The sequence below is a fragment of the Dama dama genome, chromosome 11 (genome assembly GCF_033118175.1).
Source record: "Dama dama isolate Ldn47 chromosome 11, ASM3311817v1, whole genome shotgun sequence".
NCBI lineage: Eukaryota > Metazoa > Chordata > Mammalia > Artiodactyla > Cervidae > Dama > Dama dama.
The window spans coordinates 6,532,904-6,560,408 of record NC_083691.1 but is presented as its reverse complement, the minus strand read 5'-3'; the positions used below and the strand labels follow the sequence as shown (position 1 = coordinate 6,560,408).

The 27,505-nt window shown below is 41.3% G+C and overlaps 1 protein-coding gene across 6 annotated transcripts in view; it reads right to left on the bottom strand.

Moving 5' to 3' along the window:
• Window positions 1-27,505, bottom strand: part of FNBP1 (formin binding protein 1) — a 133,850-nt gene that overhangs the window by 80,216 nt on the left and 26,129 nt on the right. For all 6 annotated transcript variants that reach the window (XM_061154412.1, XM_061154411.1, XM_061154413.1 and 3 more), the window contains exon 2: window positions 7,394-7,509. In XM_061154412.1, the coding sequence (XP_061010395.1) occupies window positions 7,394-7,509 (116 nt within the window). The remainder of the gene's footprint in view (window positions 1-7,393; window positions 7,510-27,505) is intronic.

Here is a 27,505-nt window from a genome sequence, read left to right as displayed (position 1 = left end):
AGTGGAAGAACATTCCAGACACTAAGACTCTAGAGTGGGGTCGCCCGCCTCCGGGATCTGATGCCTGATGATCCAAGGTGGGGCAGATGTAATGATAACAGAAACAAAGTGCAGAATAAATATAACGCGCTTGAACACCCGAAACCATCCCTCCCTCACCCCAGTCCGTGGAAAAACTGTCTTCCACGAAACCGGTGTGCCAAAAAGGCTGGGGACCACTGCTCTAGAATCTGTTACTTGTAAGCACTTCACTAAACTGCCTGCATTAAATATAGGCAAGGTGAAAAGATGCAATGTAATACAGAACACAAGGGAGGAGGAAAATGACAGAGAAAAACCCAATCTGGAAGAAAATATATAAGGGCATGAAAAAAACAACTGACTTTGCAAATGAAAATGCTGTAAGGAAAATTGATAAAGAGGGATCAACCACAAAGCTTTGCTTGGAAAAGTTACCAAACTGCTAAGTGGCACAGAAAAACTCTTCATAGAATCAAAAAAGGAAGCCATCTACAAAGAATAAATATTTGGCTGCCCCTAGACTTTTCCACCAGAAGACAATGTAGCAACAAAGTTTGGAGAGAAAGAATGACTAGAGAATAATTCAAGTCACACTGTTGTTAGGCGCAGTCTATCCTCCTTATCTATGGGGTCCACATCCATTGAGTCAATGAACTGCAGATGAAAAATATTGGGGGGGAGGGAGGAATTCCAGAAAGTTCCCCAAAGCAAAATTTGAATTTGCTTCATGCTGGCAACAGTTGACACAGTATTTACATTGTATGAGGTATTATAAGTAATCTAGAGATGATTTAAATATTGGGAAGGATATGTGTAGGTTATACACAAATACTACGCCTTCTTATATAAAGCAACTTGAGCATCTTCAGATCTCTGTATCTGAGGAGGTGGTTCCTGGAACCGATGTTCGCAGACACTGAGGGATGACTGTAGAGTGGTATTCTCAAACAAGAAAGAGCTCGGAGAGCATGCCAAAAGTTCCCATCAGGGGTAAAATATCCCTGTTTTTTCTTGATGCCAACAAACAAGTGCAGAGGCTGTGGTAGAAGGAATGGTGATGAACATGTATCTGTAATTAAGACAAATTAACTGTGAGACTCATTTTATAAACCAACTTATATAGTTATATAACTCAATTAGGAGAGGAAGTAAAAGAGGTAAACACTCTTTTCTTTATCTTTCCTAGCAGTGAGTCAACTGAGCCTGTTTAAAATTACAACATGAGTTAAAAACAAAACAAATAACCACAAAAACACACACACAAAAAAACCCCACCAAACAGTAAGGACAACCTGCTTTTTTTTTTTTTTTTTTTGCTAAATCTTGTAAGAATTTAATATTTCAAGCTTGGTAAATCCTTCAAGTTTCACTTTAATATCTTGCTAACTGTTCAAGTAAATTTAAATTTAATACCTTGTATATACAACATGCAGTATATTTTATAAAATGACTTTGACAGTTTCCTTTTATTTACAATGGGCTCCAATTAAAAAAAAAAAAAAGAAATTGACCAGGATAAGAATGCTTCAAGAAGAAAGTACAAATGACTCCAACGCATAAAAACATATTCAACCTCATTCTTACTAAGAAAAACATAAATTACTGCTCAGATCTAGCAATTTTTACTTATCAAATCAGCAAAGATTAAAAAAAGACAGGTCACAAGAAGTACTGAGGGTCAAGGCAAGTAGCAGTGCCATGCACTCTTGAATGGTGATAATGTTACAGCTTCCAAGAAGGGCCACTTGGCAAATGTTACCAGAACCAAAGTGCTACTTTTAGGAACATATTCTGTAGACATGTTTGCCCAAGTGTTTCATTCAAAGTTATTCATTGCAACTTTTCAAAGTTGCAAACAGCTGGGAACAATCAACGTATCCACCAATCCCATACAACACTGAATAGCTGTAAAAGATGAACATGAACTCCTAGAATAATCTGCAGGACGCAGAAAGGCAAGGCCACCCTGAACTTCAGGGAAGCAAGGATTAGAAGTTTCAATCACATGAGTTCATTACCTGGTCATAACAAATAAGTCAGTGTTTTTTTTTGTTTTGTTTTGTTTTTTTAAGAAACAGTTGCTAAGGGGCAATCAATAGTTGGTTCTCTTATATAGGTCATATAACATATTTTAAGATTATATTAAGAATTTAACCCTGCCTTGAATGGAGGGGCTTCCCCGGTGGCTCAGCATTGAAGAATCTGCTTACAATACAGGAGACATGGGTTCGATCCCTGGGTCGGGAAGATCCCCTGGAGGAGGGCATGGCAACCCACTCCAGTATTCTTGCCTGGAGAATTCCATGGACAAAGGAGCCTGGTGGGCTATAGTACATAGGGTTGCAAAGGGTCAGGCATGTCTGAAGCGACTGAGCATTCATGCACACTCGTCTTGAATGGAGTGTAACTATAGCAGGTGTCAGCAAACTTATATAAGCATATATATTTTATATATATATATATACTATATATATATATATATACATACATACATACATACATACATAAGCAAGCTTAGAAAAGACCAGACACTAAATATTTCAGACTTGCAAGCAGGTCATGGTCACGTCGTCTCTGTTGCACTATTCCACTGCCTTTTTTTTTTTGCAAAAGCAGCCACAGACAATACATAAATGAATGGATGTGCCTATGTTCCAATAAAACTTTATTTATAAAACCAGGCAGTGATGGATTGGGCCACAGAGGTGGCCAATAGTTTGTTAACCACTGACCTACAGAAACCAAAGCCCTAATTATCATCTTCTACATCTAAAATAAGTTAGCGTTTTTTTTTTTTCTTCTAATGCAGAAAAGAATTAATGACAGACATCTCCCCCCAAAAGTGATGTTTTTCAACATCATACTGATATTTCAAGCACGTCTTTGTTGAATATGCTCCAGTCACAATGGCCTTTTCATTCCTCGAACTTTTCACCACTTTAGGAGCTCTGCACTTGCTGATTCCTTGGCCTGGAAGAACGACTCTCAGACCTTTGCTTGCTGTCCGTCAGTTCTCAGGCTATGGATTTTCCCTGGCCAGTGTGACTAAGTAACCCTTGCCCCATATCAACCTTTCAGGAACCACTGGTTTTACTTATTCAAGGTGATAAAATGCTATCTTTCAGAGATTTACGGCCTTTTTCATTTGCATGTGGTCTGTTTTCCACAGTGAGATGAGCCCCTCAGGCTCTGGCACTTCCTGCGTCTCTTTCACTAGAATCCACTCCCCCAACCCTGTTGACACATTGTTAGTTGTTCTGTTTTGTTGCTAAATCCTCATCAGCTCTTACATGCCTGTGCCAACAGGTAATTCTCCTTGAAACAGTGTTGACCAAATATTGCAGATCTGTTCCCGTTGATTCACTCTTTCTACAACTATTTACTAAGCACCTAGTATGTGCCAGGCACTGTTCCACACTATGGGGATTCACCAGTGAACACAACTCAAGGAGCCCTACCCTTGAGAGGTTTATATTCTAGCAGGAAGGAAGTGGAAGGTGATGATGAACAGTATATAAGAGAATTATACAATATTAGGAAGTTAACAGCACTTTGGAAAAACTGGAAAGTACAGCAGGGAGGCAAGGAGGCCCTCACTCTGCAGGTGACATTTGAGCAAAGACTTGAAGGAGGTGAGGCAGTTGGCCACGTGGATCCTGTGGCCATGTGATCCATATGAACGGCCACACAGCATCCCTGGGGTGAGAGCAGGCCTGGCACATACAAGGTTGAATAAGGAGGCGGGGATGGTTAGAGCAGAGATACAAAGGGAAAGAAGATGTCAGAGAGGGAGGGAGACCGCTCACGCCGGCTTTGTAGTACATCCACCATAAGGATTTCCGATTTACTCTGAGGAAAACTGAGTGGGGGGTGGGGGGTGGGGGTGGGGGGGGTAACTGGGTTGCAGAGATGCAGATTTTGAGTGGAGAGATGCCTTTTCAGATAAGTTACATGTGAGATGTTTTCTAGACATCCAAACGGACACTCTGAGCAACCTGCTTCTGGAGTTCAGGACAGAGGTCTAGCTTGCAGACACATGTCTGTTGCCATAGAGACCATCCTGGATGCCAAGAGACAGACAAGATCGCTGGGAGAGCATGGACTGAGAAGGAAAGATGACCGGGAGTTGGGCACTGGGGCAGATAGGGGTGAAGGGGCGGGAGGAGACGAGGAACCTTGGGGAAGGCTGAGCAGAGCCTTCCAAAGAGCTTTCGGTGAGATGGGAAGGAAGCCTAGAGATGGGGGTTTCAGATGCCAAGTGAGGGAAGTGTTGAGGAGGCAGCATCCACCCCATCAAAGCTGCTGAGGGGTGAAGGATGGCTAGGACTGAGGACAGGCGACCGGCTGGGACAGGATGAAGGTCATGGGCACCCCAAGGAGCAGTTCACTCAGGTGAGCTTAATAAGGAGAGGAGGGGTGAGCTCAAAAGGAGTTTTGCTTTCTTTGTGGATTTTCAACAACGGGAGACAGTGGTGCGTTTTTGTGCAGATGGGGATGATCTAATAGAAAGTGAAGCACTGATAATGTGGAGATGGAGCAAAAACTAGTGGAATAGAGTTCTGGGAAAGCCTAGTGTGTAAGAGGTGGGCTGGGATTCCGGCAGGAGCATCCAGGTGTGGGAACAGATTCGGACAGGTGGGTTATAGAGTGTCAGACTCTAAGGACATTTTCCTAGGATATCTTCAATTTTGCACAAAGCAAGCAGTGAGGATAGGAAGGAGATGTTGGGATGTGTGGCAAGAGAAGCCATGAAAGACTCAGGCAAATGGAAAAGCAGATCAACGAAAGACAGTCTGATTACTCCTCAGCACCAACGGCCCTGCCCAGATCTCAAAGATTAGAAGACATGTCCAGAGGATTAGTAATTGTCTTGAAGGCAAGGTTCAGTTACTCATTATCTGTTTTTGTCAACCTCTCCCATAAGCACAGGGCTTTCCTGGTGGCTCAGAGGGTAAAGAATCCACCTACAATGTAGGAGACCTGGGGTTTGATCCCTGGGCTGGGAAGATCCCCTGGAGGAGGGCATGGAAACCCACTCCAGTATTCTTGCCTAGAGAATCCCTATGGACAGAGGAGCCTGGTGGGCTACAGTCCATAGGGTCGAAAAGAGTCGGACATGACTAAGTGACTAAGCACACAGCCTAAGCACAAACTTAGATACTTTGCAAGGATGGAGTGAAACAAATGTTAACGTTTAAATCTCAGGAAAAGGACTTCCCAAGAGATAACGGCCACAGCAGTAACACTGCTATTCTAGATCTGAAACAGGGGGAAATGGTCAATGGAAAGCCATTAAATGTTACTCGAAACCTATTGCTGGAATTGGGAGTCTTTGCCAATAGCCTCCAGTTTTGTTACCTAAATTCTCTTGCTCACAGAGAGTGATGAGAAAGGGCTGGGAGACACGTGCTTCCCAGAGGGCAGCAAAAGCAGCACCTTTCTGTCTTGACATAGAGCCGATGGAGAAGCTTGCCGAGGACAGACTTCATGACATAAGATGGCAAACCTCCCAAGCAAAACAGGACAGCGGAGGAGGCTCCAGGAAAGAGGGGATGACGCCAAGAGAAAAAGTCAACAAAGATAGGGAAATCCATCAGGGGAGACTAAGGACAGCGCAGCACACTTTGGCTTAAGCTGTTATGTAACCCATTTCCACAGGAAAGACAGCATTTTACGGCAGTGCAATGTTTAAATAATCAACACGGAGCAGGTCTTTCACCACTCCCACTGTCAGTTACAAAGCTGTAAACTGCTAATGAGGCTGATACACATATAAGGCATCAGAAGTTCATCTGGAATACAATTTATTTATAAAAACAAGTTTATTTATTAAATTCTTATTGAGTAAATTTAATCTTACTTAAATTTTATTAAGCAAAATTAAATAAAGACAATTTAATTCATGGTAAGTAAATTATCAAATTACTATTAAATAATGTATTTATTATTAAAGAAATCTGTTGTTACTTCTGCTCAGTCGCTATGTCATGTCCAACTCTGTGACCCCACAGACTGCAGCACGCCAGGCTCCTCTGCCCTCCACTATCTCCCACAGTTTGCTCAAAGTCACGTCCATTGAGCCGATGATGCAATCTAACCATCTCATCTTCTGCCGCCCCTGTCTCCTGTTGCCTGCAAGTCTTTCCCAGCTGTACTATTAAGCAAATAAATAGTAAATTTATAAAAAATTCTTTATAAAAATGATTTCATTGAGCAATATATATTGTATTTTATTTACTCAATGGAAACAAAACTTATCATCCATGAAGTGTACCATACGTACCACTTAGGTGCTTATTAAATGACAACAAGAGCTCTTTAAGATGATTCTTTCAAAGATACCCGATATTCACCTTGTCCAGATGGTCTTTGGATTAAAATGAAATGTTTCTAAATCAAAAGTCATCTAGATATTCACAATCTGCACAAACCAACCAAACAAGAAATCATTAAAGATCTTGCCACTTCAAGTTTAGTTTTGCCAGCAACTTTTAAATATTTTACGTAAGAACACAAACTTCTTGGATAATTTTGTCCTTGGAATTATAAGAAGGGCTGCCTGAGGACCTCTCAGCCGCTGCTGGAGGGAACATGAATCAGACGAGCTCTCTGGAAAATTGATTCCGTCTGCTAAATCTAAACACACACAAGGCCTAAGACTCAGGGATTCCACTCCTGGACATGTACTTTACAGTCCCAGGTTGGAAACAAGCAATCTCCTGGTGACAGTAGACCAGACAAGCTCTGACACATCCATCAACCAAAACAAAAACACCACAACCTGTAACATGAATGAATCTCTCAGATGTAAAGAAGAACAAAGGAAACCAAATACATACAGTGCCTAACAAATGATAACATTCACCAAAGCTTCAAAAACATGCCAGACCAACCCATGTGGTCAGAGATCAGTAGAGTGGTCCACCACGGGGATGGGGGGAGAGGGGTGAAACGGGAAGGCCTGGGGGAGTGGGGCTTAGGCTGGTAATTTTCTGTTCCTTGACTTGGGTGCTGATCACAAAATTGTATTCACTCTGAAAGTTTCTGGAGTCATACACTTATGATATGTATACTTCTCTGTTGTTATGTTTCAGAAAAAGTTTTCTGGGGAAAGAAAAAAAGCTGCTCCAAAATTCAGCTGCTAACCTTTTAAGCAACAGAGCATAAAAGCCATAACTTGGTTTTTCTGTTTACTGTGCTCTGAAAAATAATTTTCTATATGAAAAAAATTGCTTTTACTGAAATATAAGCTTTCCTGAAAGGGGAAAATCAATATTTAAAGGCTTACACATTTATGGTATAAAATGAGGATATAAATGGCCCTTACATTCATTCTGCAGTTAACAAACAACCTTTCTCAATATCAACTTACCTGAGTTGCTTTGCATAGCTGAGTTCAATCTCTGTCCTCTCCTTTACAAATTTGATGTATTTCTCAAGAATATCAATTCCCCACTGTGTGTGTTTTTCTAAGTTGTCAAATTGATCCTGTTAATAAAAAAAAAAACAAAGGCAGAGCTTGTAATCTTTCTCTGTGATTAACATAACTTCAGTGCACAGTTCTCTCAACAATATATCAGTACGTAGAAAGCAGTTCTAACATTTTCCATGATTGTACTTGGGTGCTTTTTCGTTGAGCAATTTTAAATCAACATTACCAAATTTGGTTTGAAAACTGCCTGAGATATTGAACTCTGACCCATCCGTTCACGTTCCCTATTCCTGTTTAGAAACGTGGTATTTGGATATATTTAATGTATTGACGCAAAGCAGAGTGTCTTCTGCAGATACCAAAAACTAAGAGATGAAACATACTCCTGAGTTAACTCAGCCACACTCTTAGCACCTTAAGGGTCATTTGCAAGTTAATTTTCAACATAAGCTCATTGAAATTTGGGGCAAAGAAGTGGGAGGGAGAAGAGTTACAAAACACTACTTTCTTCAAACAAATAAAATGACTCACACAGACTCTATTTAACATTCAACCGTGTGTCAGGCCTACAGTGTGGGGCAGGAATGGCGACTGGGGCTGGGGAACCAAGAAAAAAACATAGCCCCAACATGCAGAGTGCCTTGAGAATGGCAGTCTGGAAGAGTGAGCGGGCAGGTATTCCAGCCACAGTACACTACAGTGAAGTCGCTCAGTCGTGTCCAACTCTTTGCGACCCCGTGGACTGTAGCCCGCCAGGCTCCTCTGTCCTTGGGATTCTCCAGGCAAGAGTACTGGAGTGGGTTGCCATTTCCTTCTCCAGGGGATCTTCCCAACCCAGGGATCGAACCCAGGTCTCCCGCATTGCAGGCAGACGCTTTATCCTCTGAGCCACCAGGGAAGCCCCAATTCCAGCCACAGCTAACACAAAGGCAGGGGGAGGACCAGGAATCAGTGGACTGGTCTTGCTAGAGACCGGTGGGGGTAGGACGCAAGGGAACGAGTGGCAGTGGCTGATGGAACCAGAGGGTCCGCGTTGAATCACCCAGGGCCTTGAATGCCGAGTTAAGGTGCCCAGACTCTCTGGTGGGCGCCAGTGAGCCACTGAAGGGCTTGCAAATGGAGGGGCACTGCCAGAGATAGGTTTAGCATCACCAGGAGCTGGAAGTCAGGGGACTGTTCAGTAATCCAAAGGCGAAAAACCAGGAGCAGAAGGACGGAGTCCACAGAGCATGAACAAAGAATCAGCGAGCGTGCAAACTATTACCTTTAGAATGCATGAACGAGGACCTAATGTATAACCCAGGGAACTATATCCAGTATCCTGGGATAAATCATAATGGAAAAGAATGTTTGAAAATGCATCAAACAGATTATAAGAAAAGAATATACACATGAGTATAACTGAGACACTGCCATACCGCAGAGATGGGCGCAACACTGGGAATCAACTATACTTCAGTCAGGAGGGCGTCCCTGGTGGCTCAGATGCTAAAGAATCTGCCTGCAATGCAGAAGACCTGGGTTCAATCCCTGGGTCGGGAAGATCCCCTGGAGAAGGGAACGGCTAGCCCCTCCAGTATCCTTGCCTGGAGAATCCCATGGACAGAGGAGCCTGGTGGGCTACAGTCCATGGCTCGCACGACTGAGCTCAAACTCAGCTCGCCTTCGTGACAGATTAGATGGGGAGCTGGAAGGGACGTGCAGGGGAGAATCGTAGGGTGACTGCTTGGTTCCACTTCATGGAAGCCTAACTCAACAAATCACTTCACCCCAAACTGCCACCCCTCTGCCTGTCTTCTCCATAAAGTGGAATCCAGCCCCACAGAACAGTTGGAGAAACCTCAACTTAAGAAATTCAGAAAAAAGAAATAAATAAGTAAATTTAAAAAAAAAAGAAATTCAGGTTTTCTTGGACTTCCCTGGTGGGGTACAGTGAATAAGACTCCACCTGCCAATACAGGGGACATGGGTTCGAGCTCCGGTCTGGAAAGATTCCTCATGCCAGCAAGACAACTAAGCCACAGCTACTGAGGCTGTGTCCTGGAGTCTGTGAGCTGCAACTACTGAAGCCCATGGGCCTAGACCTGTGCTCTGCAAGGAGAGAAGCCACTGCAACAAGAAGCTTGTGCACAAAAACAGAACAGCCCCCACTCTCCCCAACTAGATAAAGCCCCTGCAGAGCAGTGAAGACACAGCACAACCAAAATTAAACAAATTAATTAAAAAAAAAAAAAAGAAATTCAGGTTTTCTTTTACTAGAATGTTTTCTAATTGAACATTAGCACTGTAAAATATTTATCTGGATACCTAATAATGTTTACCATTACCATAAAAAATCAAGTGAAAGAAAGTGAAAGTTGCTCAGTCGCGTCTGACTCTTTGCGACCCCATGGACCATACAGTCCGTGGAATTCTCCAGGCCAGAATACTGGAGTGGGTAGCCTTTCCCTTCTCCAGGGGATCTTCCCAACCCAGGGATCGAACCCAGGTCTCCCTCGTCGCAGGCAGATTCTTTATCAGCTGAGCCACCAAAAATCAAGGACCAATATTAAAGACTTTGATTGATTCCTGGTCCCCAATAATAGATCTCACAAACTCTGAGACTTCACTGCTCAAGAAGGTTATTTATGTTACCTCTAAGGACAAGGATGGTCAGGCAAATTTATAGTGTAAACAAGACTGTAGATCTCTTTAAACTACTTGAGAGAACAAATATACAAACAGTTTGAGTAATGATTGCAATCATTCCTAGTTATTCAGAGCAAGGCTTCTTCTTATTTTTAATTAGCCATTTTATTTGAAAATTTATTTTGACTGCACTGGGTCTCTGTCGAGGTGCATCAAGGCCTCTCTAGTTTCGGGGCTCGTGGACTTAGTTACCCCACAGCATGTGGGATCTGAATTCCCCAACTAGGGGTCAAATCTGTGTGCCCTGCATTGGAAGGTGGATTCTTAACCACTGGCCCACCAGGGAGTCCCCAGAGCAAGACTACTTTATAGCTTTCTGCTAATCAGTAAACTGTTGTTAATACAGTTTTATAATTACTTCATTTATTTAACTCCTTTTCATACCCCTCCCTCCATTTGAGACCCCTCTCTCTGTATAATTTCTACCACCAGAGCCTTACTTTTTTTTTTTTTTTGCCCATGCTACAGGGCATGTGGGATCTTAGTTCCCTGACCAGGGATCAAACCCATGCCTCCTGCGTTGGAAGTATGGAGTCAACCACTGGACCATCAGGGAAGTCCCCAGCCTTACTATTTTTAAAGGTAGAGATGTTTCCTTGAAAACTTATTGAGATCATCTGCTCTTGCTAACAACCAAACTTCGTACTTTTCCTTACTATATTATTTTGCAATTCTTTTTAGCACTAATATGTACAATATAAAGCAACAGCTTTTGAGATCAAGAACTTTTAAAAAAATTTTACACTTGAATTGAACCTACCTTAAAAATTACTGGCCTCAAACCAACAGTATGTTTTCAATAAAGTTATCTCTATTCAAGACCATTCTGCAAGCTGTAATAAAGCACTTACTAAAATAAGTGTCCAAATAAGATAGAAGATCTTAATAATAAAAAAAAAACTTGACTCAGTAACAAGCTAGTGCTTCCTCGTGAATATAGCATAGATCTTTTTTCTGCTATATTACAACACCTCAATGATGCAAGACTCTACTGTTGCTGTCACATGGAGGTCACAACATGGACTTCTTGACAGCAGCTACAAGAAAATTCAAAACAGATGAAAAACCAATCAACCTGCTTACATTCTTGATGAAAATGTGGAAAACTTAATGGGGAAAAAAACAACCCAAAACCCTCCAGATCTTAAAAAGACTCTTTGGTGAGCAAATATTGTAGGTGGTATTTTTCAAAATAGCCTTTACTACTTTGCAGATGGTACCATGATCAAAAATGAGTCCTTTCCATTTTCTGTGAATTATACTTGATTTAAAGAGAGGGAGGGAGAGAAAGAGAGAGAGAAAATGTATCCTTTCCTGTTTGATGTCACATTGCAGCAGTTTTGAAGACTCCTTTGCCCTCTTAAATTCATTAAAGACCCCAAAGAGCCTTTGTTCATCTAATTTTATTATATACACATGTGTGTATGTTTATTTGTTTGTATACACACACACACAGAGGCTGAGCTGGGTCTTAGCAGCAGCATGCAGGACCTTTTAGCTGTGGCACATGGGATCTAGTTCCCTGACTGGGGATCAAACCCAGACTCCTTGCATCAGGATCGAGGAGTCTTACCCACTGGACCACCAGGGAAGTTCCTGTTATCTGGTTTATAGCTATCAATATTTACTCTATCAGAAATTAAAAGCTGAAACACTTAAAAAATATCAATTCATTTTAAAAGAATAATAAATTTGTTGTATATTAATTTACCTAGCATATATATATATGTATATATTATTTTTAAGAACTTAAAAAAAAACCCCTCCCCCCAAAAAAATGAGAAGTATGGCACTGTTTTACATGTCTGCAAATCTCTTTAATGTCTGGTTTAATAGAAAACAGCTGGATTCTCATCTTTCACATTCAGTCTGTTGTGGGTCCTTATTTTCGTGGAAGTATATAAAAAAATACAACTTAACCCAGATATGCAATGGTTAGAAAATGGAGGCATATTTCAATGCCCTTTCTAGATAATTGTGGATATTCTTATTTGATACCATACCCAAACTCAACAAATAGTAGTTTCTTAAAGGCTAGCTGCAATGCGAAATTTGAAACCATGGCAATGAATTTTTCATACCAGTTACAATAAAATGCACTAGTCTGTCTTGCACTTTGAATGGATCTCTTACCTGGGCATGACTATAGTATGCTCTGGTCATTTGGAAAATATTATTTCAATGATGTATGCAGATCTTCCAAGTGTTAACACATTTCAACATAAACTATTTTAGAATCACATGTCTATATCACTATTGATCTTATCTGATGAGTCTTTAAATATGTGGTAACAGTCAAGGTCACAGTGACAAGGGTACATTTTCCAAAACTTTAATTTCCACTTAAAAACTGGGATTTTATCATTGGCTACAAATACTATCAGTTGTTTCCTTGGGGTGACAGGCTTGCTTCTTTTATTTTAGAGAAAATGTCTGCCAAACACCCAAGAGTTCATTTGTTGATTATTCTTTGAAGTAAAAACGACATCCTATGATAAAAGTGGCTTCCCTGGTGGATCAGTGGTAAAGAATCCACCTGTCAATGCAGGAGACTCGGATTCATTTTCTGGGTTGGGAAGATCCCCTGGAAAAGGAAATAGCAACCTGCTCTGGTATTCTTGCCTGGGAAATCCCATGGACAGAGGAGCCTGGTGGGCTACAGCCCGTGGGGCTGCAGAGAGTCAGACACGGCGTAGCAGCTAAACACAGCAGCATGACTGGAGCAGCTGAGCTGTGCTTAAGTCACTCGGCGTCCGACTCATTGCAACCCCGTGGACTGCAGCCCACCAGGCTCCTCTGTCCACAGGGATTCTCCAGGCAAGTATTCACTGGAGTGGGTTGCCATGCCCTCCTTCATTTGGTCTTCCATGGTTTCCCTCACTGCAGGGCAGATTCTTTACTATCTGAGCCAGTAGGAAAGTCCAAGAATACTGGAGTGGATAGCCTATCTCTTCTCCAGGGAAATTTCTGGACCAAGGAATCGAACCAGGGTCTCCTGCATTGCAGGCATTTTCTTTATCAGCTGAGCTACCCGGGAAGGCCCCTGATAAAAGCAGCTAGTCCAGCTCAAAATACAATCACTTAAGTATTCTGGTTTAAGGATACTTCCACTACCACAACTTGGAGCCAGCACCCTGATTCCTGCTAAGTCACCAGTCATCTTACCCACCACTGCTTTTACACCATTAGTGCAAACGCCCACACAGTGAAAAAGACAATCTCTTAGTATCATTATGGAAATAGTTTTGACCTCGTGGACTCCATGAGAGGGTTTCTGGAACCTCCAGAGGTTCAGAGACGCACTTGAGGAACCACTATCATATGACACATACTCTAAAATTTCTACTTGAAAGCTTCATATTGCCAAAGATGAAGAAAGTCAGATAATGTATGACCTAATGGAAAATGTTTAATTTATAAGTGTATACTATATATACACTCAACAAATAACTCCAAATTTGCCAGGAGAACTGCAAATGGATGTGTCCAAGTAACTGATTACAACCTCACAGGCACCTTTTCAGAATCTCCTTCCCCCTCCCCCTTACCAAGCCTTCTCTTGAATTCTCATTGCTCCTTTGAGTTCTAATGAACCAAAGGCTCCTGGCAGGAGCTTTCAGCTACAAGGGGCTGAGTAAGCGGAAAAGACAAATGAGGAAAGTGCAATTGTATTAATTGGTATTTTTATTTTTTCAGGTCTGGTTTTATGACCTAGACTGTGATTAAGCTCCTTTATACATTGAAGACTGAACAATGAAATAAGCCTGAACTCTGGCATTTGTTTGGGTCATGAAGTTATCTTCATCAGAGATTCTAAAAAATCATGAAGTTTATTTATTTTTTTGTATTTTGGGGTTGTTTTTTTTTTTTGGCTCCACCATGTGGTATGCGTGACCTTAGTTCCCTGACCAGGGATTAGCATTGAGAGCATGGAGTCTTAACCACTGGACTGCCAGAGAAGTCCCTAAATCATAAAGTTTAATACAAACAAAATTTGCCTTCCCATAGACCTACAGTATCAGTCAGAGTGAAGACTGGTTTCTCTAGGTCAGATATAATGACTATTCTTGCTTACTCAAGAAGACTTCTGAAATCTGATTTTTTTTTTTTTTCTTCAAATGATGCCAAAGAACTGATGTAGGAAATATGAGCACAAAAGCTACTTAAAAGGAAGAGACCCAAATCGGCCACAGCAAAGCTTTCTCCAAAATACATGTCCATTTTTAACATGATACTTCCTCTAATCAAAAAGGATACTAAACAGACACATCAAAATCCCTGGAAAAAGCCAATCTAAGAAGAAACTAAGTTGCCAAAGTCACCTCTGTATAAATGGCTCAGACTGGAGAAAGGGTACCCGAAGGCAGCCCTCCTCCACAGGGAAATGTGGAAATCCATCCCCCTGCCGGAAGTTACTTCCTCAGGAAAGGGAATTATCCCTTCCGTGTCACTGGGCACTTCCATGTGGTATCAAGGCACTGTTTTAGGATGCTCTAATTCTGTAAGACACCCGCTTTCCTAAGGATTTGGGCACTCTGAGAAGCACCAGATCCTAAACAGCTCTATTCCTTTTTCTCTTTTGGCCGTGGCACGTGCGACCTTAGTTCCCCAACCAGGGATCAAACTTGTGCCCCCTGTAGTGGAAACTAGGCATCCTAACCACTGGATGCCAGGGAAGTGCTCCAAATGGCTCTATTTCAACAGAATCCCTTGGGATGATATTACTGGTGTTGGCTTCCTCTTCTCTTTGAGGGAAGTGTTAGAAGAGATTTGAAAAAAGGTAGATAGAGGTATATGTGTAACTGAATAATTTTGAGGTATACCTGAAACTAACGCAACATTGTTAATCTACTATTGTGTCAGTGCCTAGTTGCTCAGTCCTGTCCGACTCTTTGAGACCCCATGGGCTGAGCCCACCAGACCCCTCTGTCCATGGGATTTTCCAGGCAAGAATACTGGAGTGGGTAGCCATTCCCTTCTCTAGAGGACCTTCCTGACCCAGGAATCGAACCCAGGTCTACACTGCAGGCAGATTCTTTACCATCTGAGTCACCAGGAAAGCCCTGTTAATCTCCTATACTCCAATGTAAAACAAAAAATTTTTTAAAAGACTGTCAGAGCAACCTAGATGTCCACCAACAGATGAATGGATAACAAAGTTGTGGTACATATATATAATGGAATATTACTCAGCCATAAAAAAGAACATATTTGAGGCAGTTCCAGCGAGGCAGATGAACCCAGAGCCTGTTATACAGAGTGAAGTATAAGTCAGAAAGAGAAAAGCAAATATCGTACATTTATGCATACATATGGAATCTAGAAAAATGGTACTGATGAACCTGCTTGCAGGACAGGAATAGAGACACAGACACACAGAACCGAGAGGGGGCAGAGCACACAGCAGGGGAAGGAGACAGTGGGGCGAACTGAGAGAGCAGCAATCAAACGTACAGATTACATGTGTGAAACAGCTGATGGGAAGCTGCAGTGTAACAGGGGACACGACCTGGTACTCGGTGAGAACCTAGAGCAGCGGAATGGAATGGGAGGAGTTTCAAGAGGGAGGGGACACACGCATACTCATGGCGGATTCATGTTGTTCTACGGCAGAAGCCAACACAATATTGTAAAGCAATTATCCTCCAATTAAAAATAAAATTTTTTTAAAAAGTCACTACCTACGCATACACAGAAGTGTCAGACGATATAGATTTACCCAGACTGAATGTTAAAAAACCTCACTTAAAAAGTTTTTAAAAATCCTTTTGAGTCTGAATATTCAAGTGGTTGCATCTACAGAAAGAACAACAACAAAAAATTATAGAACTTTATAAACAAAAATGTGTCATCCAAAAGACCATCTGCGATTCTATTTCTTGAATGTTTAACAAAGATTTCAATTCATTTCCTTGGACAAAGGAAGACTTGTCCTCATACATTAAATTAAAGGCAGAAATACCCCCAAATATAGGTTCAACGTAAAAGTTGTCAAACCGTGAAAGTGATGAAAAACCATTACCCAAAGTGACTTCAGTATTTGTCCACAGTAGATAAAATGTGAGAGACAGCATTAGAGGGTTTCTTTCAAGGAGCCAGATAGCCTTGTGTTTTGACAATACAGATTTTTGCAGATTCTATCAAACCATATATACATCTGCTGATTCTGAAGTGGGTCCAGTGAATTGGGGTGGTGTGGCTCCTTGGGTTGAAAATGCCTACTCAGGCAAGAGCCTATAACATAACTGACAAAAGAGGGGCTCTGATGTGACAGGGTCATGGCTGGACAGTCAAGTTGGTACAACAGATTTTAATTAGGAAGGGGATGCATGCAAAATGAAAGGTTTTCCTGAACTTGAGATCTCTTTAAAAAGCAGGTCTAGGGATTCCCTCATTGTCCAGTGGCTAAGACTCCATGCTTCCAATGGAGGGGACCTGGGTTCGATCCCAGGTCAGGGAACTAAATCCCATGCGCTGTAATTAAGAGTTCGCATGCTATAGGGTGTACAATGCCAGCTGCAAAGAAAAATTCTGGATGCTGCAACTGAAAGAACCCGCATGCCACAATGAAGATCAAAGATCCCGCATGCCACAACTAAGACCCACTGCAGCCAGATAAATAAATGTTTAAAAACAAATAAGGAAGTCTATAGCATGTCACTGTTTTTGGAGTGGGCGGGGAGGGGGGCCTCCAAAATCACTGCAGATGGTGATTGCAGCCATGAAATTAAAAGACGCTTACTCCTTGGAAGGAAAGTTATGACCAACCTGGATAGCATATTAAAAAGCAGAGACATTACACTGCCAACAAAGGTCCGTCTAGTCAAGGCTATGGTTTTTCCAGTAGTCATGTATGGATGTGAGAGTTGGACTGTGAAGAAAGCAGAGCGCCGAAGAATTGATGCTTTTGAACTGTGGTGTTGGAGAAGACTCTTGAGAGTCCCTTGGACTGCAAGGAGATCCAACCAGTCCATCCTAAAGGAGATCAGTCCCGGGTGTTCATTGGAAGGACTGATGGCTGAAGCTGAAACTCCAGTACTTTGGTCACCTCATGTGAAGAGTTGACTCATTGGAAAAGACCCTAATGCTGGGAGGGATTGGGGGCAGGAGGAGAAGGGGACGACAAGAGGATGAGATGGCTGGATGGCACCACTGATTCAATGGACATGGGTTTGGGTAGACTCCGGGAGTTGGTGATGGACAGGGAGGCCTGGCGTGCTGTGATTCATGGGGTTGCAAAGAGTCGGACATGACTGAGTGACTGAACTGAGACAGCACGTCAGAAAAAAACAGGTACAAAGTCAGGTATATTTGCTATAATGAGTCACTGTTGTGAACTCTCTCTGTTGTAAAAATGAAAATACTAAAGAATTAGTCCATGTTCTTTCCAGCCATTGCTCTGGAAACATGAGAGGTAAGGACATAAACATGAGATGAAAATATATGTTCAAGTCAAAAACAAAAACTGAAGCTGAAGTGTAAGAGGCAACAGCGTATGGATGAAGTTATTGACATGAAGAATGTGGAAAGGCGCACAGAACGTGAAAAGTCGTGTCTTGGAATTTTTCTAACAATAATTACATTGTGTACAAAGGGCAGTAAGGAGGCTGGTGCTGGCTGGATGTACAACGAATGAAAAGCCCCAGAAAGCAGAAGACTCGGGCCAAAGAATTTGGGGTGCCCTCAGCCAACTGTAATGTAATTTTACCCTGTATCCTGAAGTGAAAAGACAGGGTAAGAAATCCTATGTGTAGAAAAAGCACCCAGATTCTGACTGCACTGGAGACCAAGCAGATGAGACTTAGAGGGGCAATTGCTCTGGAACGCACTGCTTTAAGAAGCTGCAATAAGCTTCTGGCCTATTTCAATGTACTTAGAACACCTTAATCACTCTCTGCCCCCTTCTCTGTTCCAGTAAAAGCAATAAACAAACAAAAACAAACATCTGTAACTGCCCCAACAGGCTGCGTGAAAGAGACAGCAAAGAATAAGATTTTCAAAGAAAAAACATTTCAAGGAGCGTTCACTATTTTTCATTAAAAAAAAGAAAAAAGCACTAACTCTGTAAGTGATATTTCATGGTAATATATATATTTTTTTTAATTGGAGGAAAATGGCTTTACAATGTTGTGCTAGTTCCTGTCTGTAAATGATATTTTCAACGGTACTCCTCCAGATAGACATTGTCAAATATTTAAGTAGAGGAAGAAAAGATTTAAGGGTGATGGGTAGGGTGGGGTAAATTAGGAGTTTGGGATTAACAGATATATACTATTGTATAGGGCGTCCCTGGTGGCTCAGAAGGTAAAGAATCCACCTGCAATGCGGGAGACCTGGGGTTCGATCCCTGGGTTGGAAAGATCCCCTGGAGGGCATGGCAACCCACTCCAGTACTCTTGCCTGGAGAATCCCCACGGACAGAGGTGCCTGGCGGGCCACAGTCCATGGGGTCGCAAAGAGTCAGACACGACTAAGTGACTAAGCACTACTGAATATAAAGTAGGCAAACAAGGACCTACTGTATGGCATTGGGAACTATACTCACTGTCTTGTAATAACCTATAACTGAAAAGAATCTGAAAAGAAGATATATATATATAAAACACTGAATCACTGCTCTGTATCCCTGAAACTAACATAACATTATAAATCAACTATACTTCAATGAAAGAAGGAAGGAAGGAAGGATGATGAACCTATAAAAACTAGGTTCAGAAAGCTGGGTCTAGCTTGAAATTGTAGTGGGTTGCATCAATGCTAATTGAAGACGGAAATTAGTCAGAGAACAAAACCTTGCTCTTTATAAGAAAAAAAAAAAAAAAAACGTTCTCATTGTGACAGAACACTAGAGGGGCTTAGTCAAGTTTGTTAAGATGAACATTTTTAAAGCAAACACTCGGGATCATCACCAGCTGGCCTCGACCTGGAATGGAATCTTCTCATTCATTTCCAGGTTTCTGCGCATCAGCTTGAACATCGAAGGCTGTCTAAATGTGAACTGGTTTCTTTCCTGGACTGGCTCCATCAGCAGGTGCAAGAGTTCAGTCCGCTCCCCCTCCTCCAGCTGGCCAGCCGTTCTCTAAGCCCTAGAGAACTCACTGTACCTCTCAAACATCCCACACCATCCTCCACAGGTTTAAGACTAACCCAAGGGCAGAAGAAAAGAGGGAGAGGGAGAGAGGAGGAAACCACATTCTAAATACCAGGAGGAACTTTGAAGGCGGTCCAAAGACTAATGAAGAGCAAAGTATATAAACTAAACTTTTAATGAGAACGAAAAGCCAGATTTTAAAACTGACTTACTTCTAAACTCTATAAATTATTTCCAGGTGTGTGTGTGGGACTGGGCACAATATTAGAGAAATACCATACGGGAAAAATTCTTTTTAAGCCCTGGCACCTGAAACTTAGTTAACACCAATGAAAAAGATTAAACACGTAGCAATTAACTCACCACCAATGTTAAGTAAAGAAGGTTCGGGGACTTCCCTGGTGGTCCAGTGGTTATGAATCCACCTTCCAGCATAGGGGTCACAGGTTCAATCCCTGGTTGGGAAACAGATTGCACATGCCACGACTAGAGAATTTTTGAGAGCTTGTTTTGCGACCAGGAGAGCTCTTATTTGTACGAAACAGTTTTAAAAATACAGAATAAAATAGTTTTATTTCTACTATTATTCATAACATCTGGTCCAAATACTACATATTTTTTAAATACTTAAGTTTAAAGAAGGCATGTTAGAAAACCTAATGAAAGATCCTGCATGACGAAGACCTGACACATACAAATAAATAATAAAAAAGTATTTTAAGAAATATTAATTCATCTAGTGACAAACTTTACCCAAGCCTATTTATAATCTTGATTTGTCACACTTACTGTGATTATTTTTATCTTTCATGGTAGAACCAGATTGTTATTACATTACATGATATATTTACTGTAGTTCCTTTCTAAATTTTAAAAAATATGGAATTCCAAACACAACTGGTCCCAAAGGTTTTGGATAATGGATGGATGTCAGACCTAATTTGGGGAAATCAGTTGCTCAATAGGACAAGATGGGGAAAAAAAGTATCAGGATTGGAAAGGAAGAAATACGTCATTCACAGAGCATAAGATTGACTATGTAGCACAGACAAAAGAATCCAGTGATAACTTTTAAGAACTAAGAGTTTAATACAGTTGCTGGATATAAAATCAATGTATAAGACACAACTGCTTTTCAATACAAGAGCAACAAGCCAACCATGAAGTTTTAGCAACCATATCATTCACAATAGCATGAAAAATTGCAAGTAGGTAGAAATGAACTTAATAAAAAATCTGTGAGTCCGTCAGGGAGAAAACAATAAAACCTTCTTGAGACATTAAAGAAACCCAGAAGAAATGAGGAGATACAAGGCTCTATAATGAAAATACAACAAATCATTCCCAAATTATCTATAGATCTAATATAGTTTCAATTAAAATCTCAACAGATTTCCAGAGAATGTAACTCAAAGACTAAAAGGAGCTGCAAAAGTCAGTCAACAGACAAACACTCTTGAAAATCAAGGTGGGGGTACTGGCCACACCCAACACAGACTTACTGTGAAGTTAATTAAAAGGCTGTGTGTTATCGGCCAGGGACAGAAAAATAGGAGAAAGCAAAGAGAAGGCCAGGAACAGGCCCAAGCCAAAAAAGACTTTGTCTAGAAAACAGGTATTCGTATAGAAAAATCAGAGAAGCTGGACCCGGAGGACCCAGAAGTAGGACCCGGAGGCTAGAATGAATTGACTTGAACTCCAGCTCTTTGAAGCTTCCCTGGACACCACAGTTCAAAAGCATCAATTCTTCAGAGCTCAGCTTTCTTCATGGTCCAACTCTCACATCCATACATGACCACTGGAAAAACCATGGCCTTGACTAGATGGACCTTTGTTGGCAGTGTAATATCTCTGCTTTTTAATATGCTGTCTAGGTTGGTCATAACTTTCCTTCCAAGGAGTAAGCGTCTTTTAATTTCATGGCTGCAGTCACCATCTGCAGTGATTTTGGAGCCCCAAAAAATAAAGTCTGACACTGTTTCCACTGTTTCCCCATCTATTTCCCATGAAGTGTTGGGACCAGATGCCATGATCTTAGTTTTCTGAATGTTGATCTTTAAGCCAACTTTTTCACTATCCTCTTTCACTTTCATCAAGAGGCTTTTTAGTTCCGCTTCACTTTCTGCCCTAAGGGTGGTGTTATCTGCATATCTGAGGTTATTGATATTTCTCCTGGCAGTCTTGATTCCAGCTTGTGCTTCTTCCAGCCCAGTGTTTCTCAAGACATACTCTGCATATAAGTTAAATAAGCAGGATGACAACATACAGCCTTGACGTACTCCTTTTCCTACTTGGAACCAGTCTGTTGTTCCAATGTCCAGTTCTGTTGCTTCCTGACCTGCATATAGGTTTCTCAAGAGGCAGGTCAGGTGGTCTGGTATTCCCATCTCTTTCACAATTTTCCACAGTTTATAGTGATCTACATAGTCAAAGGCTTTGGCATAGTCAATAAAGCAGAAATAGATGTTTTTCTGGAACTCTCTTGCTTTTTCGATGATCCAGCAGATGTTCGCAATTTGATCTCTGGTTCCTCTGCCTTTTCTAAAACCAGCTTGAACATCTGGAAGTTCACAGTTCACATATTGCTGAAGCCTGGCTTGGAGAATTTTGGTCATTACTTTACTAAGCGTGTGAGATGAGTGCAATTGTGCGGTAGTTTGAGCATTCTTTGGCATTGCCTTTCTTTGGGATTGGAATGAAAACTGACCTTTCCCAGTCCTGTCGCCATTGCTGAGTTTTCCAAATTTGCTGGCATATTGAGTGCAGCACTTTCACAGCATCATCTTTCAGGATTTGAAATAGCTCAGTTGGTGAGAGTCCCTTGGACTGCAAGGAGATCCAACCAGTCCATCCTAAAGGAGATCAATCCTGGGTGTTCATTGGAAGGACTGATGCTGAAGCTGAAACTCCAATACTTTGGCCACCTCATGAGAAGAGTTGACTCATTGGAAAAGACCCTGATGCTGGGAGGGATTGGGGCAGGAGGAGAAGGGGATGACAGAGGATGAGATGGCTGGATGGCATCACTGACTCAATGGACCTGAGTTTGAGTAAACTCCGGGAGTTGGTGATGGACAGGGAGGCCTGGCGTGCTGCAATTCATGGGTTCGAAAAGAGTCGGACACGACTGAGCAACTGAACTGAACTGGGGGACTCAGATGGTAAAGAATCTGCCTGTAGTGCAGGAGACCGGGGTTCAGTCCTTGGGTTGGGAAGATCCCCTGGAGAAGGGAATGGCAACCCACTCCAGTATTCTTGCCTGGAGAGTCCCATGGACAGAGGAGCCTGGTGGGCTACACAGTTCATGGGGGTCACAGAGAGTTGGACAGGACTGAGTAACTAACACTTTCACTTTAGCTCTTTGATAAGACCAGCTCTGTCACATGGAGCAAGTTACTTAAACTCTCTGCATTTGTTTCTTGTCTAAAAACTGGGAATAGTAGCAGGATCTGTTTGTAGGGATTTGTATAAGGATTTGCATAAGCTATCTCACACTTAGAACATTGCTTGGTACATGGTCAGTCCTTAGTGAGTGTTAATATTAGCATCATGACCACCATTATACCATCATTATCAGAGGTCAATGGGGGAAGAAACAAGCTGTTCAATAAAAGGTGCTGGGATAATTGTGTATCTGTTGGGAAAAACGAAATCAAAACACTCTTTTACAATATATACACAAAATAATTCCAGGTAGATTAAGGACCTTAATGGAAAAGAGCAAGATGGTTAACACTTTTAGGAGACAATATACAAGAATGCTTTTCCAACCTTGAGGTAGGAAAAGATTTTTAAACAAGATACAAAACTGCATGTACCATAAAGAAAAATAAATTGATAAAGTTGTCTGTGTAAAAACTAAAAACTTCTGTTCATGAAAAGATACCATGAGGAAAATGAAACAATACATGACAAGCTGGGAGAAGATATTTGTAATACATTATCAACAAAGGATTAGTAAGTATCTACAATATATTAATAGAAGAAACTCGTCAAATCAGTTTTCTTTTTTTAATTGAGGTATAAGTGACACATAACATATTAGTTTCAGGTGACAAAATAATTATTTGATATTTATATATATCCTCAAATGACTGTCACAGTAAGTCAACATCCATCACCATACACAGTTACAAAACTTGTCTTTTCTTTGAGATGAGAACTAAATTAAATTTCTCAAAAGGAGGAAAGAAACCCAATAGGAAAGAGGGGAAATCATAATAACTTTAAGAATGAATATCAAGTCACAGAATTGACAAAACTAAACTATTGTTTACTGGTATATTCATAAGTGATGAAAAACTACAAAGAAAAACTGAAGAGTATTTTTAATACAAAATTTTGAATAATGCTCAATTAGGGCAGTACAACGGGAAGGGGAGATGTGATCAGGCTCACAGGGGACTTCTGGATGGAGTAAAGTTCTATTTCTTTTCCTGGATGAAATGCTCATGGATGTTCATTTCACTGCTATTTCTGTATACACCATTCTATCCATACACAGTTTCATACATTTATTTGTAACACACCATACTGCTCAATGCTCATGCATGCTCAGTCATGTCCGACTCTCTTTGACCCTGTGGACTGTAGCCCACCAGGCTCCTCTGCCCATGGGATTTCTCAGGCAAGAATACTGGAGTGGGTCACCATGCCCTCCTCGAGGGGGCCTTCCTGACCCAGGGATGGAACGGGCATCTCCTGTGTCTCCTGCAGTGGCAGGTAGACTCTTTACCCCAAGCTACCCAACTCAATTATATCACACTAATTATATAATTTAAAATATCTAATTATTAGTTTACAGTTTGATTAATGAGGAAAGCTTCAGTACAAGAAGAACTTAAGATCATTCAAACCTCTGCCAATGGGAGATCAAAAATGAAGATACATTTATGAAAGAAAAAAAATGAAGTCCATAGAAAAATCTATTACATAGAGCATTGAACTACAACTTTTTCCTTGATTGATGTACTTCTTAGTTTGCTCCCATAAAAAATATAAAATGTTCTTCAGAAGATGGGCATCACTGAATACCCAAGTATGGACTGATTATTGATTGCAAAAAATACTTCACACTTACAAGGAAAAAACTTTTTAAAAATCCAAGACTATTACTGTCTAAGAGCCAAAAATATTTTTCACATACTATCACAGGAACATCATAGATAATTTCTCTCAAATAAAATGTTGATGAAGGTTAAGACAACACATTATATTATAGAATAAGCAACATACGCTATGTCTTCTCTATACCAAAATCACATTCATCCATTCATTCATTCATTCATCCAGTGATATTTTATTGAGCACCAACTATGTGTCAAACACTGGAGGGCATGGCAGCAAAGAGAAAACATAAATTTTCTATTCTTATGGAGCCTATGTACTAGTACATCTTCACTGTATTAAACTATAAAAAAAATCTCAGAAAGATTAATCCAAAATTAATTTAGTTTACATTCCCATGAGAAGCTACTAGGTCTCCAGATAACGTCATTTAAAAAACCCACTGATACCTATTAGCAGAAGTGACAGTCAAAATATTTAACAACCAAGTATCAACAGATTCCCCATCCAGTCAGAACAGAGGTCAGCTCTGCTGGGGCATCCTGACTGAAAATCAGCCTTGTCTGTTGCCCAGATCTCTTCCAGAAAAGGTGGACCAGTTACAGTTACACCCCACCAACAGAGAATAAGGGTCCCTATCTTACTAAACAATGGCCAGAATTTAATATTACTATTTGAAAAACAAATGGTGCTGGGAAAATTGGACAGCTACGCGCAAAAGAATGAAATTAGAACACAACCTAAGGCCATACACAAAGATAAATTCAAAATGGATTAAAGACCTAAATGTAAGACCAGAAACTATAAAACTCTTAGAGGGAAACATAGGCAGAACACTCGATGAAATAAATCAAAGCAAGACACCTAAGGAAACAGCGTAAGTAAACATCTAGTATATTGGAAGTAACCTCTACCTTCACGTTACTGTATTATCATTTCCTTCCAGGCTGTGTGTGTGAGTCGCTCAGTCGTGTCAGACTCTTTGCGACCCCATCAATGGTAGCCTGCCAGGCTCCTCTGTCCATGGGCTTTTCCAGGCAAGAATACTGGAGTGGGTTGCCATTTCCTTAATTCATGATAAAATAGCATAAATGTTGCCATTTTATTCAAGTTTGGTGCTTTTACTAAAAGGAAAAACATCACCACGGACTTATGTACATTAAAGAGGAATCCATGGCTCACTTTCAAATGTCTTTTCTTCTAAATTTCTAAATCTGCTGCCAAGTGCCGATACCTTCACCGTAATCCATTTACCAAATATACACAGGGCACTCTTACCTGTAACCCCAACACCCAGTTGCCTCTTTCACGGAGCACGACCTCATCTGAGCCTGGCTCATCACGTCTTGCACCATCAAACAAGACTAACATGGTGCGTGCCACCAGGGGGGCCCTTGTTAAATATCTGCGGAATGAATGAATCAGTGGAAACTTCTCCAGCCACAACTGTAACTCTTTTGCTGTTTAATTCCTTCAAGCCCATGATCAGAGTGAGTTTAGCTCACATACGTTGTTTTTATCCTGGATTTTAGGATAATGTGTGCTAGCCTTCCTGCCAAGAGCTAGGGCTGCCGTTGTGAGCAGAAAAGTACCCTGCTCTCATGAAGGCATTAAACATGTTACTTTTGAAGAACCTGCAATAACATGAGATTTTACATATATAAGGTTGTTTTTTTTTTGGCCCTGTTTTTTACAACTTTCAATCATAATAATTAGGATAACTTAAGTCCCTGAAAGTCACTCATCCATGTTCGACTCTTTGCTACCCCCATGGACTATACAGTCTATGGAGTTCTCCAGGCCAGAATACTGGAGTGGGTGGCCTTTCCCTTCTCCAGGGGATCTTCCCCACCCAGGCATTGAACCCAGGTCTACCCACATTGCAGGCAGATTGATTCTTTACCAGCTGAGCCACAAGGGAAGCCCAAGAATACTGGAGTGGGTAGCCTATCCCTTCTCCAGCGGATCTTCTCAACCCAGGAATTGAACCAGGGTCTCCTGCATCGCAGGTGGATTCTTCACCAACTAAGCTATCAGGGAAGCCCTTAAGTCTTTGAGCTCGGGTGCCAAAAAAAAAAAAAAAAAACACCTTAAAATTCTAGTACATGGCTGCTTTCCCCAAGCTGTTACCAAGAAATTTGAGACAGCCAAACGTTTACAAATGTTTAGGTACCTATAATCCTGGCACAAGAGTTTTCTTTTCATTAATTATACATGAGTAGTCAGTTTTCTTGGCTACCCAGGTAGACCCACCTGCCAATGCAGGAGACGTAAGAGATGCCGGTTTGATCTCTGGGTCAGGAAGATCCTCTGGAGAAGGAAATGGAAACTCCCTCTGATATTCTTGCCTGGAGAATCCCCATGGATAGAGGAGCCTGGAGGGCTACAGTCCATACGGTCACAAAGAGTTGGATACAACTGAAGTGACGTAGCACACAGCATAGTCAGTTTTATTAATAAGTAAAAGCTATTCAAGTTTTAAAAATAAACACAAACAGATAAAGAAAACCCATCATGTTTGGTTCTATTTTTGAGAGGTTGTAAAGTATTTCTAGCTGCATCTTATTCCACTCTTCTGAGCTATTTCTGTGTTTGTCTTTAAAAACGAACTAGAACGAGTAAACTAAAAACATACGGCATTGCTAGGCAGACTCAGCTTTATTGCAGGGCGGGGGGAAGGAGGTTTGTGGATGCTGCAGCTGAGACTCCAGTCTCAGCGCCCCACCATGCTAACAGTGTGAAGTCACATAACTTCTCTAAGTGCAAATACCACTCTTAAGGCCATTGGACTGTACACTTAAAAGTGGTCACAACGGCACATTTCATATAATCTCTCAGTTCAGTTCAGTTGCTCAGTCGTGTCGGACTCTGTGACCCCATGGACTGCAGCACCTCGGGCTTCACGGTCCATCACCAACTCCCGGAGCTTGCTCAAACTCGTGTCTTAATAACTAAAAGCTACTGAAGTTTTACAAATAAACACAAACAGGTAGTTCACAGAAATATTATGTATATTTTGCAATAAAAAAATTTATTCAGACTTGCCTGGTGGTCCAGTAGTAAAGAACCCCCCTTTCAATGCAGGGGACGTAGGTTTGATCCCTAGGCTGGGAAGATTCCACACGCCTCAGAGCAACTAAGCCTGTGAGCCACAAATACCGAAGACACTGCTCTCTAGGGCCCTAGAGGCACAGCTAGTGAGGCCC